Source organism: Callithrix jacchus, chromosome 17 (assembly GCF_049354715.1).
Source record: "Callithrix jacchus isolate 240 chromosome 17, calJac240_pri, whole genome shotgun sequence".
Classification (NCBI taxonomy): Eukaryota; Metazoa; Chordata; class Mammalia; order Primates; family Cebidae; genus Callithrix; species Callithrix jacchus.
The window spans coordinates 74,996,964-75,012,370 of record NC_133518.1 but is presented as its reverse complement, the minus strand read 5'-3'; the positions used below and the strand labels follow the sequence as shown (position 1 = coordinate 75,012,370).

At 37.7% G+C, this 15,407-nt stretch overlaps 1 protein-coding gene and 1 pseudogene across 50 annotated transcripts in view; both read left to right on the top strand.

Annotated features, from left to right (window-relative positions):
- LRRFIP2 (LRR binding FLII interacting protein 2) overlaps nt 1–15,407 on the top strand; it is a 120,279-nt gene that overhangs the window by 60,708 nt on the left and 44,164 nt on the right. For 18 of the 50 annotated variants that reach the window (XM_008984026.5, XM_017965942.4, XM_078354632.1 and 15 more), the window contains 8 exons: nt 461–535; nt 1,818–1,868; nt 1,950–1,991; nt 2,827–2,874; nt 3,323–3,379; nt 6,563–6,631; nt 7,719–7,808; nt 15,267–15,311. In XM_008984026.5, the coding sequence (XP_008982274.3) occupies nt 461–535; nt 1,818–1,868; nt 1,950–1,991; nt 2,827–2,874; nt 3,323–3,379; nt 6,563–6,631; nt 7,719–7,808; nt 15,267–15,311 (477 nt within the window). The remainder of the gene's footprint in view (nt 1–460; nt 536–1,817; nt 1,869–1,949; nt 1,992–2,826; nt 2,875–3,322; nt 3,380–6,562; nt 6,632–7,718; nt 7,809–15,266; nt 15,312–15,407) is intronic. The other 32 variants (XM_078354624.1, XM_078354616.1, XM_078354618.1 and 29 more) reach the window with 6 other exon arrangements.
- On the top strand, nt 12,125–12,635 carry LOC144579971 (prefoldin subunit 1 pseudogene; annotated as a pseudogene).

Here is a 15,407-nt window from a genome sequence, read left to right as displayed (position 1 = left end):
TGCCCAGCCTGTACTCTCTCTTTCTTTTTGGTAATTTAATTTGTCAGTTTATTTTGACAAGGAATGGGACTAGGAAATGTTTGAAACCAAATACAAAGCTCTTTAATCACTTCTGTGGCTTTAAGGATGGATCATAAAACTGGTAATTATTCAGCTGTCCAGGAGTATTCAAGGACGTTCTCAAGTATGACATGAGAATAAATTGTTTGCCTTCCGTTTTGCCTGAGGATTTACTGTCTTGTTTTTAAATTTAAAAAGTGATGTCTTTGAAAACAAATTTTAATGCCAATGTTGTTTGAGGGGCTTGAACTAATTGTTACATTGACTTAATGTGATCCAATGATTTTAAAACATTATTTTGGAGAAGAAGGGATTTGGCAATATCAGATTTTGCCTTTGTATGTTGTTAGGTTGTTAACATTTAACCTGAGAAAAATGTGTATAATTTTCCTTTTTGCAGAGTGGCCTCTACTTTGACCAGAGAAAGTATAGCAGTCTTAGATACTGCAAACCCACCTCTGCCTACTACACTCGGGTTTGTCCAAAGTCTTTTTTGGCTTTATGTGTTTGATTTACTTTTAACATATTTCTAATCTCCCCATTTTACATTTTGACTAGCTGTAACTAATCTGTAAATGGGTATGTGTACACTAGTTTTTGGTAAATGAATTTATATAGTCTGTGAGAGTCTCTTTAAACAGTAGGAACTATTGAATCACCATCTTTATAAATCAGTACCATTAGAATTGTTTTTAATGAAAATGTTTAAATCTACAAAAAACATTCACAGAATTATATAGTGAACATCACATACCTATAATTTAGATTACACAATTCATTATATTTCCTTTATCACATAATTATCTATTTGTCCCTCTAACCATCAATTCATCTTAGTTTTTGATACATTTCAAAATAAGTTGCAAGCATCAGTTTACTTCAGAGTGGGTACCCTTTTAAAAAAGCTTACATATAAAAATGTAAACTATACATGGGATGAGAGGAATATAATTATGTAATGTTAGAATCTCTTGTTTTTTTTTAAAAGACATTTAACACATCATGCATGTAAGACACATTAAATGTATGGCACACAGTACATTTAAAATAATGTTTTAAAAACCTGCACACACAATTTAAGTACTCTTACTTTCATCCTGATTGGGTTTGGTGAAAAAGAACTTGAAAAGTGTCCTCAGGTGACATCAGGAAAAGGAAGATTTAATTCCTTTAAAAACATGCCGTGCCCTTTTAGTGCATGGCTTCATTGACTAGTACAATTGATCTCATTCAACTAAAGCCCTTTGTCCATAGCTTGTTTTGAAGAACAGTTTTTCTAATCAATTTGGAAAAAAGTGTTTGTTATGATAACTTGGAGCTTATTTATCTTGTTCTCCAAAAATCAGTGTAAGCCAATTAGGAGTCGGTCATGAAGTCGCTGAAAACACCCCAGGAGCTGGTGAATGGGATGTGGTCACTGTTTGCCACACTCCTGGTGCCACAGCTCTCTTTTCCTCAATGTTTTCTTACTTGCCATTCCATATCCTAACAACAATGCTCCAAGACCACCAATAGGACATAAACATGTTTATAATTTATAGAAAACTGTTCCAACTGTTTTTCTTTCTTATCCCTTATAGTTGAAATTCAAAACAATTGCTAATGACTTAAGGTTTTCTGAACTGCCTTCAGCACTCAGGAATTGCTAATGAATTATGGAGTATAAAATCATAAACTTAAGTCCTCTGCATTCATGATGGTGAGACAGTTCATCTTTGCTTTTGTTTTTGCTTACTTATTTTGTTTTTGTCTCTTAGCAGTCTTCTTCTCTGTACAGTGACCCTCTGGCCACATCTAAGAGTGACAGGGTTAGTACTTTTTGAGGAATGTTCTGCCTTCAGAGCTACCAGTTGCTTTTCTTCGGGTTTAATAATGAACTTTTTTCATAGGCCTCTCCTGCAAATTCTGGTCTGCTGAGAAGTGCCAGTCTGGTTTGTGTTTTCTTCTTCCAGTGTGTGCACTGCTGGTGGGGTAACTGTCATGGTGCTAACTCTGTGGCTTGACAGCATTTCTCCAAAATAGTTGAGGACACATGACTTTAATGTCATGTATTGCAGAATGTGCTGCCTGTGCTTAAAATATAAAACTTAAGGGTATTAAAAATGAGCATATTCCCTTTACAGAGGGCTGTTGGTAGCCCTTGCTTAGAATCAGTTTTTTATAGAGAAGATAGATTTGCTTGAGTCCCACCACACTCACGTACTTCTGTGAGATGGCTGCTTACAGAAAGGATGCTGTTTTTCTTTGGGACAGTTATGATCTTGGCCTCTGATACTAGGTTTTAATAAAGCAAGCTGACTAGAAAAGTAAAAGCAATAGCTCCGTGTAATGTGTGAGCTGGGAATTTGTTGCTTTCAAGCTGTTGTTTGTTGTATTGTGGGCTGTTTTAGTGGACTGCGATCCTGATGTTTTATAACTTAATTTTATTGTTGTAGTGGGCTAAATGCTCCTTGTACCTCAGTTTCCTTTCCTGCTCTAGTTCCTTTTTTGAGAAAATAAATTTATACATGTTAATTCTCTCAGTTTCATAACATAACAGTGAAAGAAAATACTATAACCAGGGGTGTTTTAAACGAAGTGTAAGGTTGATAGCAGTCTATGCGCATATAAATGAGTATTACCGCCTTCGGAGTTTTCGTTTTGGGAGGCTACACATTTATGCCATTCTCCAAAACTTTTTTGGTACCAAGTATTGTGAAAACATTGAGTCATTTTCCAAACCACCTTGATGTTCAATAGCTAAGTGATACTTCCTTTGTTCTGTAGGCATCATTGTACAGTGGTGGATCATATAACCCTTATGGTTCTCGAACTGTAAGTCCAAATAGGGGAGGTGCTGAAGAGGAGGAGGGAGATGGAGGTGGGCACAGTTTACTTTCAAAGAGAAAGTCATTTAATCTGACCTGTAATTACTCTGCATTCAGCTAGCCAGCTGTGACTCCCCAAGCTGTGATAATATGCCTGCTGGAAATCATAGCTTCAAGTATTAGGGAAATACACAGAAAAACCACTTCTCTTGTTCATTAGTTCCTCCTGAAGAAGTTCTGAGCAGCACTTCTCAGGGCATCCCCTTTTTTCTCGCTCTATCCAAGGGCTGGTGGATCTTGAGGGTGGGGATGAGGTAGAGTTCTAGAACCACGGGATAACAGTAACCTTTATCCTGAGAACCAGGGGCAAGTTAGGTCCATGATCACTAATGTATTCTCATTAGAAAAAGGAGGTGATCATTGTTGTAAAACCTTTCTTCTTGGAAACCTTATAGCCATCTGAATGCAGTTATTACTCATCAAGAACAAGTTCAGTCCGAAGCAGTCCAGTGGTGAGCTGTCTGGTCTCTGCATGCTTTGTAGAAACTTTTGATTGTTGCGTTAATCTGTACTCACTGTTTAGAATATTGAGGATATGGTGTGATTCACTTTGTTGTGCATGGATTTTGGTGCACCCTTAGAACACAAACTCAAGCACTCAAGCACTAATTTGTTCTAATAATTGGTGATTTCTCTCTAACTGTGACTTAGCATGTAATTTCTTAAATGAGTCTGCAAACAGTGCCATTAGAATTTTTGAAGTTTTTATACTTAATTTTCATTTGTGTGGAACTTTTTGTCTTTCAGTGATGAAAATTCAGTGTATAGGTTTCTCCTTTCCATCTTTACTTTCTGCACATTGAGCCATTTCATCTGCTTGCCAGCACTTCTATCAGTGCAGTGAGCAGAAGAAATAAAGCAAGCTGATTTCAAAAAAAATGTTATACAAAAGACAAAACTGAGACAATTATAATTTCCTAATCTTTCTGGAGTATTTTTTTTTATTTATAAAAATAACATCAGTTAAGGAAAATCCAAAATTCCCCAGACTCCTCCTTCTCCATTTTCATACCCCAAATGTTACCTCTGTTCTTCAATAACATTTCAGAGATATTTTATGCATATATGAGTGCTCTTTATTTTGAGTGCCAATGGGTTCATATACATATTACTCCTCAATATATTTTTTTTAAATTTAAAGTAGCTTTCTGTATCAGCACCTATAGATTTATTTCATTCTTTTTATTAATAAAAATTTTAAACAAGCTGTGACCCTTAGTGTTTCCACTTCATGTCTCTTAGAGATAGTTTCATATCAGCACATTCTTTTTAATGGCAATATATTCCGTTAGTGCATAAGATTACATTTTAAAAGTCATTTCACCGTGATGGACATTAGGCTGTCATATGTTTGCTACTATAGACATTTACACAGTGAGCATCCTTATGCAAGTGTATTTTTGTGTACTTACATGGGTAAATCTGCAAGTGTGAAATGAGGGAGTCAAAGAGGATATGCATTTAAATTATGATGTAAATCACCATGTTGCCTAACAAAAAGACTGTACTAATTTACATTCCCAATGGCAACTGATGACTTTACAGGCTACCTTGTTATCCTTGACAATGTCAAAACTAGAGAAATAATTGAAGCAGTTTTTTGAAGGTCATCAAAGGTAACTTTGTAGAGTGGAATTCGCAAGCTATATGGGTTTTCTTTTATATATGTTTGTCTCAGTTCTACCATTTCTAAGTTGCACTGCTCAAAAATGCCACTGCTATATTTAACAAAAGTTACACAGGGATGTTTAAGAAGATAAGAGCTTTTTTTCACATAAGAAAGAAGTTTACTTTTAACCCACCTCGTAATAAAATGTAAGTTGGCGGCTGGGCACGGTGGCTCACACCTGTAATCCCAGCACTTTGGGAGGCCGTGGCGGGTGGATCACGAGGTCAAGAGATCAAGACCATCCTGGTCAACACAGTGAAACCCTGTCTCTACTAAAGTTACAAAAATTAGCTGGGCATGGTGGCACGCGCCTGTAGTCCCAACTACTCGTGAGGCTGAGGCAGAAGAATCGCTTGGAGGGGAGGTGGAGGTTGTAGTGAGCCAAGATTGCGCCATTCCACTCCAGCCTGGGCAACACCAAAACCCGTCTCAAAAAAAAAAAAAATTCACTTGGCAATTATTGGTCCTGGTAGCACTTTTAGTTTCCTGAGTGTGGTGGTCCCTTGCAAATAAAATTTGATTTTATACATACATATACACACTTTTAAAAATACATATATATATATATGTATGTATTTTGAGACGGGATCTCACTTTGTCACCTAGAGTCTGGAGTGCAGTGGTGCAATCTTGGCTCACTGCAGCCTCCAATTCTCGGGTTCAAGCAATTCTCCCACCTCAGTCTCCCAAGTAGGTGGGATTACAGGAACATACCACCATTCTGGCTCTTTTTTTTTTTTTTTTTTTTTTTTTTTTGTAGTAGAGATGCAGTTTCATCACATTGGCCAGGCTGGTCTCGAACTTCTTCTGACCTCAGATGATCTACCCACCTTGGCCTCCCGAAGTGCTGGGGATACAGTCGTGAGCCACTGCACCCAGCCTAATTTTGATTTTTATTTAGAGAGGGTAGCTTTCTATGTGGTGCGGGGCTCAAGTAATCCTCCTGCCTCAGCCTCTTGAGTAGCTGGGACTGCAAATGTGTATTATTGTATCCAGCTTATATTTTCAGTCAAGTATAGGATCTTGTTCTTATAGGCTGGCTAGATCCTATTTCATTTGCAGGTTGGGGTTAGAATAACTATTGTAGTGATGCCAGCATGGTTGCCTAGTGATGTTAGAATGGAGATAAACTACACATACTGAAGATGAGTCTTCAGGAAGAACCGTGTAGGGTGATATTAGCAACATCTCCACTAGTTGCATAGCAATGAAGAAGGGAAAATAAGAATCATTACTTTATTGTCCTTGTTGTAGGAAAGTCTGTTGTTGACTTACATTGTTGTGCTTGAAAATATTCTTTTATTTTCTCTGCCAAGCAAAACATTAAGTATATTTATTGACCCCTGATAGGATCCCAAAGGGCCCAGAGTTTTAAAAAGTATGAAATCCCTAGCTCGTTTCAGTTGGCTTACTTATGCACCTCCCCTTCTTTAATCTTTTGAGACAAGTGTCGCTTTGTCCCTGAGGCTGGAATGCAGTGGCGTGATCTGGGCCCACTGCAACCTCCGCCTCCTGGGTTCCAGCAATTCTCCTGCCTCAGCCTCCCAAGTAGTTAACAGGCGCCCAACACCAGGCCCAGCTAATCTTTGTATTTTTAGTAGAGATGGGGTTTCACCATGTTGTTCAGGCTCGTCTTGAACCCCTGACCTCAAGCAATCCACCCGCGTTGGCCTCCCAAAGTGCTGGGATTACAGGTGTGAGCCACTTTACCTTTAATTTAATTTAACTAAAGTAAAATGTAAGGTTTTACTTTATTTGTGCTTTTTGGAAATGTCTCCTGATTTTTAATGGCAGTTTATTATGCCTTGTACCAGTTTTTCTGTTAATATATAGGGGTACACAATAGTACCAATTATGCTGCTTCTATAGATACTTGTATGCATCTCAAAATCTTCCTTAACGTGCTTATAATTAGCTAAGATCATACAAAATTGCATTTTTCATTATCTGCATTTAATATCTGTAGTTTACCAATGATGACACCGCAAGCATTGTGTCCTCTGATCGTTCCAGTCGTGGACGAAGGGAGAGTGTGGTGAGCATGGTTTGCATACAAAAGTATAAAATGAGTTGTAAGAGACAACAACGTGTGATCACATGAAATCTGTTGGGAAGTGAAATTTCCATTTGACAAAAAGAGCATATTCCTCAAATTTGGTTATATAAGTAATTTGCCTTATAAAATGTGTTGAGAGTGCATCTTGTGGAGTACCTGTTATATTCAAAGCCCCGTGTTAAGCACTAGAAATTTTATTTTAAGCCAGACAGACTAGATTTCTGACTTTATGGAGCTTATATCCTAGTGAAAAGAGATGGAAAATAAGCTAGTAGTGAAAGAAACAGAAAGAAATATCAGGGACTGTGAAGAGAATAGATAATGTGATAGGGAACATGGAGGGGTCAGTATGTTTTTGGGTGACCCTTTGGATGGGGTGATTAGAGATGCTTCTCTGTGAAACTGATCTTTGAGCTGAGACCTGAAATGTGAGGAGCCAGTTGCCTGAAGAGCTGGGAGAAGAGCTTTCTAGGCCTTCTAATGTAAGGCCTAAGGTGAGGGAGAACTGGGTGTGTTTGGGGAACCAAAAAGAGGCCAGTATAGTTCATTTCCTTCATTATTTTGTCCTGCGTTTCCTGGTGTATGGGAATATACAAAGAGAACACTGTGTAAACTGAGAAAAGGTGCAGTAAACACCCTGCAAATAATTCTGCATTCAGCACATATATTCTTAACAGTTGTTAGCTGTAATGAATTGTAAATTTTGAGAATTATATTAGAGGCTTTAGGTAGCTACTATCTTAGAAATGCCTCTGTTTAGGGTGATGAATGTTTTAAACATGAGAGATTTGCTAGTCCTCAGGAAGTAAATGTTCTCTGTAGCATAAGACTAGTTAAGATGAGTAAAAAAGCTGATTGTAGAGCTGTGAATTCATTTAGGAACCTCTTTTCTTTTTTATTTTGATGAGTACGTTATTAATTGCAGCAGTTTCCTCATTTTACTTCTTGATACTTTATCACACATGAAAATTTTAAAAACGTTTCCCCAGTTGACCAGTTTTCTTACCTTTTTCTTTCTTCCTTATTTTCTTACCTTTAAAACATCTCATTTTTTTCTGACTGAAAGGTTTCTGCCGCCGATTGTTTTAGTCGCTCCGATCGTAGGGGAAGTGTTGTTTCTGAAGTGGATGACATCAGTATCCCAGATGTGTCCAGTGTGAGTGTACTGCATGAGGTGTTTGGTTATATTGCCCTAGGCTTGTGACTAACAGCTAATATGTTAGCTAGTTTATAATATAAGTGGGAACTTGATTTATTGTCTCAAGAAATATTTGTTTGGGCCAGGCACGGTGGTTCCTGCTTGTAATCCCAGCACTTTGGGAGGCTGAAGCAGATAGATCAGCTGAGGTCAGGAATTCAAGACCAGCCTGGCCAACATAGTGAAACCCTGTGTCTACTCAAAATACAAAAAAATTAGCTGAGTGTGGGGGGCACACACCTGTAATCCCAGCTACTCTGGAGGATGAAGCAGGAGAAGCGCCTGAACCCAGGAGGAGGTGGAGATTGCAGTGAGCTGAGATCATGCCACTGCACTTCATCCTGGGCAACAGGGTGAGACTCCATCTCAAAAAAAAAAAATATAATAATTGTTTGAACATGTTAACATCAAATACATTTGCTCTGTTTTGGAATGTATTTATTAATATGTCCTTTTTATAAAAAACCTTTTCCCCCCTCTGTGAAAATATCTCCACATAGAACCCATCAGCATCTGCAACAGTTACCAATATTTTGCCAGTTTTGTTTCATGGATTTTTTCTCCCTTCCCTCTTTTCCCTGAATTATTCTAAAGCAAATCTCACATCATGTCACTTCCCAATAAATAGTTCAATATGTATCTCTAACCGAATATTTTTTCAGATCTTTTATATCATTATCATAACTAATGAAATAAGTAATTTTTTAATTAAAAAAAATTTTTTTTGTTATTCTTTTCTTAGTATTGTGAAAATGGAATAAGTAAATCTTTAGTATCATCTAATACCTAGTCCTTATTCAGACATTTGTTATTGGTTTAAAAAATTATTTTTCCTTTTCGGTTTTAGTGAATCTATAAAGTGATAGGTAGACTTTGAAAGTTGAATAATGAAATACACTACTTAGTAAAGTGTCACGAATTTGTACTAACTTGTAAGAATCTGAATTGATTTTAAACATTTGGATTATGGCATTGTTCTGAAGAAGTGTGCCTATTCATTGCTTCCATATTCATCAGGAACCAAATTTAGGAAAGGTTGTCCTTGGGGCATTTGTGTTAATGAATGAACTCCAGCCAGCAACTTAGGATCTATCTGCTCATCTCAAAATAACAGCCTGATTTCTCTGTGGCACTTCTCCTCTCTTGATGACATTAGTGATGTTTTGTTCATACACTAAGACTATACCAATTTAGAGAGGGTGAGAAGCAGCATCTTCCTTCCTTTCCTTCCTTTCCTTCCTTCCTTTCCTTCCTTCCCTCCCTCCCTCCCTCCCTCCCTCCCTCCCTCCCTTCCTTCCTTCCTTCCTTCCCTTCCTTCCCTTCCTTTCCTTCCTTTTCTTTCTTTTCTTTTTCTTCTCACTTCAGCCTTCCCAGTAGCTGAGATTACAGGCGTGTATCATCAGGCCTGGCTAATTTTTATATTTTTTGTAGAGCCAGTGTTTTGCTTTGTTGCCAAGCCTGGTCTCAAGCTCCTCACCTCAAGCAGTCCACCTGCCTCAGCCTCCCAAAGTGTTGGGATCACAGGCATGAGCCACCACTCCTGGCCAACACTTCTTAATAGAAAAGTTAGACATTCATTTTTTAATGAAGAAATAATTATTTGTAATTAGCATTTCACTGATCATATTTAAACAGCTATTTCTGAACTATTTTAATTCTAGAAGATAATTTCATTTTTGGTCCTTAAATATTCCAGATCATTGGTTCTCAAATCAGGCTATGCAGCAGTATCATCTTGGTGTGGGTCAAATGAGTAACTCTCTGCATACAAGGTTAGAACACTGGATCCACGTCATTCCCCTGAAATAGTGCCCTTTTAAATTTGCCTAGTAATCCCTTCTCTGTGCCCCCGCCCCCATAAGTATAGATAATTAAATTTATAGTTTACATCTGTTCTCTTAAAAACTGGATTCTGTCAGCCTCTTAATTTATAATGTCTGAATTAATAGTTATCTTTTTCTTGTATTTCTTTTGTGGTGATTCACTTTAGTAATTACATATAAGTGAAAATGCTGAAAGTTTAAAAAATCTCCCCCTGCCCCTACTAGTTAAATATAACTCTTTAACATAAGCAAAAGGTTTTCTAGAGCAGGGATTTACAAATCTGGCTAGCCCCCTGTTATTTTAGTCTTCAAACCAATGGTTTATTTATACGTATGTGTGTATACACACACACATGTTTATATATACATAATGGTTTATTTATACGTATGTGTGTATACACACACACATGTTTATATATACATAAATGTATGTATATGTACATATATAACTATATATATTTTTAAAGAGATAGGGTCTTGCTCTGTATTGCAGACTGGAGTGCAGTGGGGCCATCATAGCTCACTGCAGCCCCAAACTCTTGGACTCAAGTAATCTTCCTGCCTTGGACTCCCGAAGCGCTGGGATTACAGGCGATTTGTATATAAGTACTTTATCATTAATTGTGCCTCCTGGCAAAGCCTACAATATTTTCTGGGCCTCTTTCTGGAGCAAATAACTTTCTCTAGTAGTATTTCTTTTAAAGGGTATGCTGTAGTCCAGCTCATCTTGTAGATGAATACAAAGGAGACTTCATGTTAATAGACCCCCCTCCCCTCCCACTTTTATAAAAAGATGAGCTGGAAATCTCCATTTCAACATAAAATATTCTGATTTTAAAATATTGGCAATGAATTCAGAATTCTAAAAGACATTTTCTGGTTACCTCATTATGTACTATGTATGTTTGTAAGCTTATAGTTCATAACTTCTGAGCTAGCAGGTCCTGAAAAAGGGTGCCAGGTCATGATTCTGCAAGCCTATGTAATATTTTTGGTGACTCTAGACTCTTATTTTCTTCTCCATTGGCTTTATTTCTGTTGTGTAAGTCGGGCTACAATAAAGGAAACAAATGCAAATGTGTTTTAAGTAAAACTGAAATTTTGCCAATTGTTAATTAAACCCATTTCTAAATGGAATCCTTAGCCAGTTTGGCAGTAGGAAATTGTTAAAATCAATTGATGTCTTCTCTTCTGTGGTTGAGGAATTGGATATTTTTTCAAACAGTTTTTCAGTAGCATTATCAAGTTAGTATATATATAAATTAGAAGTTAATAAAGGATCAAGATCCAATGACTGCATTAAAGAAACTACACTGTAAATACTTCATTACAGTTTTATGCCGTAATATATTAGATATGGTTAATTTTATTCCATTTTAAAAGCTTTTTTTCTGGATCTGGCAGACTCTGGATCATCATTATGAACATTAGCTTGTCATTGCATTGCAGCCATGTGGAACTCTTGGCTGTTGGATCCTCTTGGGCTCTTAGAATACCAAGTTTCAGCTAGGTATTTTTCTAAATGGAAGACAGCACATAATGCAGTACAAGTCTCAAAAGTGAGAACTGGGCAAGTTAGTATAGCCAAAATAAGAGAACTGTGTCGTGGTGGCTTTGGGTAATTTTTGCTGGCTTGACAATCTCTGAGGTTTGGTGTATGTTCAGTTTGGGTTTCGACAATTGGGATCTGTCAGAAGATAGTGAAAGCAATAGAGTCAGTATTGTGATGGATTAGTTCAGTGATATGATCTCTGAAATGTAAGATTATTCCAGGGTCAGCCTGTTAAAAACTGGGTGAGTTTGGAGGTCATTCTGTGAGAAGTGGGTATGAGGAAGGATTTCAAATAAACTTAGAAGACTGCTTTAATTTTGAATACTACTTGCTTTTCTCTTTAACACATTGGCAGAAAAGAGTTGGAAAATATTTTGAGGAAAGTAAGGCAATTTATTCAAATATAATATTTATTTTGCTTTGAAGAATAATACATTAAATATTGGGCAATGCACTATAGATGCATAAAAGGATTTTTGATGGCAATAATTGGCAATATAGTATTTAAAAACAAATTTCAGGCTGGGTATGATGGCTCATGCCTGTAATCCTAGCACTTTGGGAGGCTGAGGTGGGTGGATCACTTGAGGTCAGGAGTTCCAGACCAGCCTGGCCAACATGGTGAAATCCCATCTCTTCTAAAAATACAAAAAAATGTAGCCAGGTGTGGTGGTGTGTGCCTCTAATCCCTGTTACTTGGGAGGCTGAGGCAAGGAGAATAGTTTGAACCTGGGAGGCAGAGGCTGCAATGAGCTCAGATCGCACCACGGAACCCCAGCTGGGTAAAAGAGTGAGACTCTGTCTCAAAAAAAATAAAATTTAAATTAAAAAAAATCATTTCAGTCACTGTCATTACTTGCTTTGAAACATTTATATGTCGTTTAAAAAATCAAAATGAGGCCTAGAGTGCACCAAGATGTCCGCCCCCGTGGATCTTGAGCTGAGGAAGGCCTTCACAGAGCTTCAGGCCAAAGTTATTAACACTCAGCAGAAGGTGAAGCTGGCAGACATACAGATCGAACAGCTAAACAGAACAAAGAACCATGCACATCTTAGAGATACAGAAATCCTGACTTTGGTAGATGAGACTAACACATATGAAAGTGTAGGAAGAATGTTTATTCTTCAGTCCAAGGAAGCAATTCACAATCAACTGTTAGAGAAGCAAAAAATAGTAGAAGAAAACATTAGCTAGAACAGAAAAAGTCCTACCTGGAGCGGAGCGTTAAGGAAGCTGAGGACAACATCAGGGAGATGCTGATGGCACGAAGGGCCTAGTAGGGAGCCTCTCCCATTCCTGATGAGGGCAGAGGAGTCTCTACAGGGAAACAGCTCCTCCTCTGCCCCATGGACACTTCATCTGGATGGCCTGGCAGCGTCACATTTTCTGCATCACCCTGAGCCCTTTTTGCTTCCCAGCCCTGGAGTTTTTACCCTGGCTTTACTTCCCACCTCAACCCAGGACACTCTTCCCTCTCAGGGTGTGTGATGAACTCCCAGGAGAGGGAAGATGGGAGCCAGGGCAGATAGGAAGCTCTGCCTGAGCTTTCCACTAGGCATGCCAGCCAGACCAATAAAAAGTGTCCACTCTGCTAAGCCTGCTTTTCTTGAGCCAAGGGATGGAACAGAGGGTTAGGGAGGCAGTGGCCTCCACCTCAGCTCCTGCTCCCTCTGCGTTGGAGCCCTTCCTTCCTTGCGGGATGGGCTCTTGCCCTCTTCTCTTTTCCCTTCCTGTACCTTTCACTAACCCCTCAGCTCCCGGGCCTGCATGCAGTAGACAAGAGGAAGAAAGAACACTGACATTCACAGCTGAATAAGTGAACAGGATAGCAGTCCCTGGATGGCAGTCTGCCTCAAGATTCCTTTTCCTGCCTTCTCCCATACATTCCAAAAGGAAGTTCAACAGTCAGCAGCACCTCCGAGACTATCGCCTTCAGGCCAGTATCATAAGATGGATGCTGTAATCCTGAGGCCTCCTAGAGGCTGAGGGCAGCAGTATGCTCCAGCTGGCTCGTCCCAGCCCAGGTGGGCCAGTTACTCAATTTTTAAGAATTTTGTTGCAAGCCACTTGTTAAACACAGCCGTTATAATTATGTAAATGTGCAAATTATGTTAAAAACAAGGACAATAAATATTTAAAATTAAAATATTTAAAACTCAAAAAAAGAACTAAAAGTTTCTTTTTGAGAGTTTTTACAAGAAATAACAAGTATCTAAAAATAGTGTTTATATTATTGATGTAATACTTTCATCATAATAAAGAATATTCATAAATATAAGTGTGGGTAATAAAAAGAACACTAAGAACATTCAGATATAGGGAAGTTAAGGTGAAGTGATCTGAGTAGAGTCAGAAATGATGTTTCATGTTTTAATAATTAACTGAGAACAGTTTTCAGATCTCGTCTCTAGATTGGGCCTAGAAGGTTTGTGTAGGAATTGGAATTATTTTCTTTTTTCTTTTTTTAATTTTGAGACACAGTCTCGTTCTGTTGCCCAGGCTGGAGTGCAGTGGTGTGATCTTGGCTCACTGCAGCCTCTGCCTCCCAGATTCAAGCACTTCTCCTGCCTCAGCCTCCTGAGCAGCTGGGACTACAGGCACACATCACCACACCTGGCTAATTTTTTAGTAGAGATGGGATTTCACCATGTTGGCTAGGATGGTCTCAATCTCCTAAATTTGTGATCTGCCCACGCGGCCTCCCAAAGTGCTGGGATTACAAGCGTAAGTCACCGTACCTGGCCCAAGTTATTTTCATTTAGTTAAATCTCTATGTGACTTTTTTCTCCTGATAATTGGAAAAGCATATATATATGTATACAGGTAAACAATGTGAACACTGAACTGAAAATTTACAAAACTAAGGTTTGGATTTAACTCTGCACGTTTCAGCAAAATCTTTCACCTCTGAATTTCTTTTTCCCTAGCTATTAAAGTCAAGGTCTTGGCCTAGACTTTTAAGGTACCTCCCTTCTTGAAGCACTGTCTTAAACAACCTTAAGGCCTATCAGCAGAAGATAGGTTAGCTTAATGATGGAAAATTGAGACAATTTTCCATTCCAAACAGCCTACTATGAAGCTGTTTAAAATAAATGAGGGAAGTCTGTTAGTATAGATGGAGTATGATTTATTTATTCATCCAACAAATTTTGGATGAATAAATAAATATCCTTCTGTATGCCAGACACTATTCTTGGTACTAGGAGTACAGAAAAGAACATACTCATACAGAGCTTACATTATAGAAAGAGAGCAGACAATAAATAAGTGAATAAATACCATAGTGTCAGGGAGTGATAAATGTTATGAAGAAAGATGAAGTACTTTCTCAAATCTCTGAGACGTGGTAAGGGGGAAAAGAAGATATAGAACATATATGGGACACTTTTAGAATGATTTAAAGACTTTGGGGTTGGTTGCTATTAAAGAGACTGGTGTAGGGAGAGAGCCCTACTCATATCCTTTTGTGCTGTTTGATTTTTTTTGGTGCGGGGGGGGGGTCACATGTGCATGTATTACTGAAAAAAATAATGCTTAATGATGTGAGAGAAAATATTCTGGTGACATATTTAACATGCGTTAGTCCAATCTGAACTTTTTGGCTGAGTGTACTAGTCTTTATCTATGTGTCCTGTGCTCTAACAATGTTTAGAAATAAAGTTTTTTCACTTTTGGTTTTATCAGACCTTTCCTTTTAATATGTACATGCTTTTTTTGTATTAACATTTGCAGCGCTAAAACTTGTTTATATGTAGCCTTCTTTAATGTGTTTTAAATATCTTAGAAAATTTATCTAAGTTCTAAACTTTTGAGTAAGCATAAACATAGATTGCTTACTCAATGTCTTCCTTAGGATAAAAATTAAAGTTGCTGACATTTTGTCTTATGTTAAACTGGAATTTTTATTTCATTTTTAATGTTTATTTTTAGGCTTCAAACATCACTGAACTTGGAAAACTCAAATTAAGATCACTTTTTTCCTCCTTAAAAAAACAGCTTGCTAAGCATCTCTCCTGATTTTTATCTTTGTTCTTTTCTAGTTGGATGAAAAATCTGACAAACAGTATGCTGAAAATTATACAAGAGTGAGTATATAAATTCCTAAGGGAAATTATCAAGGTCAATTAAACTTGTTATCTGTGACTTGTTCATTATTTATTTTACAACAATTGGTCTGATGT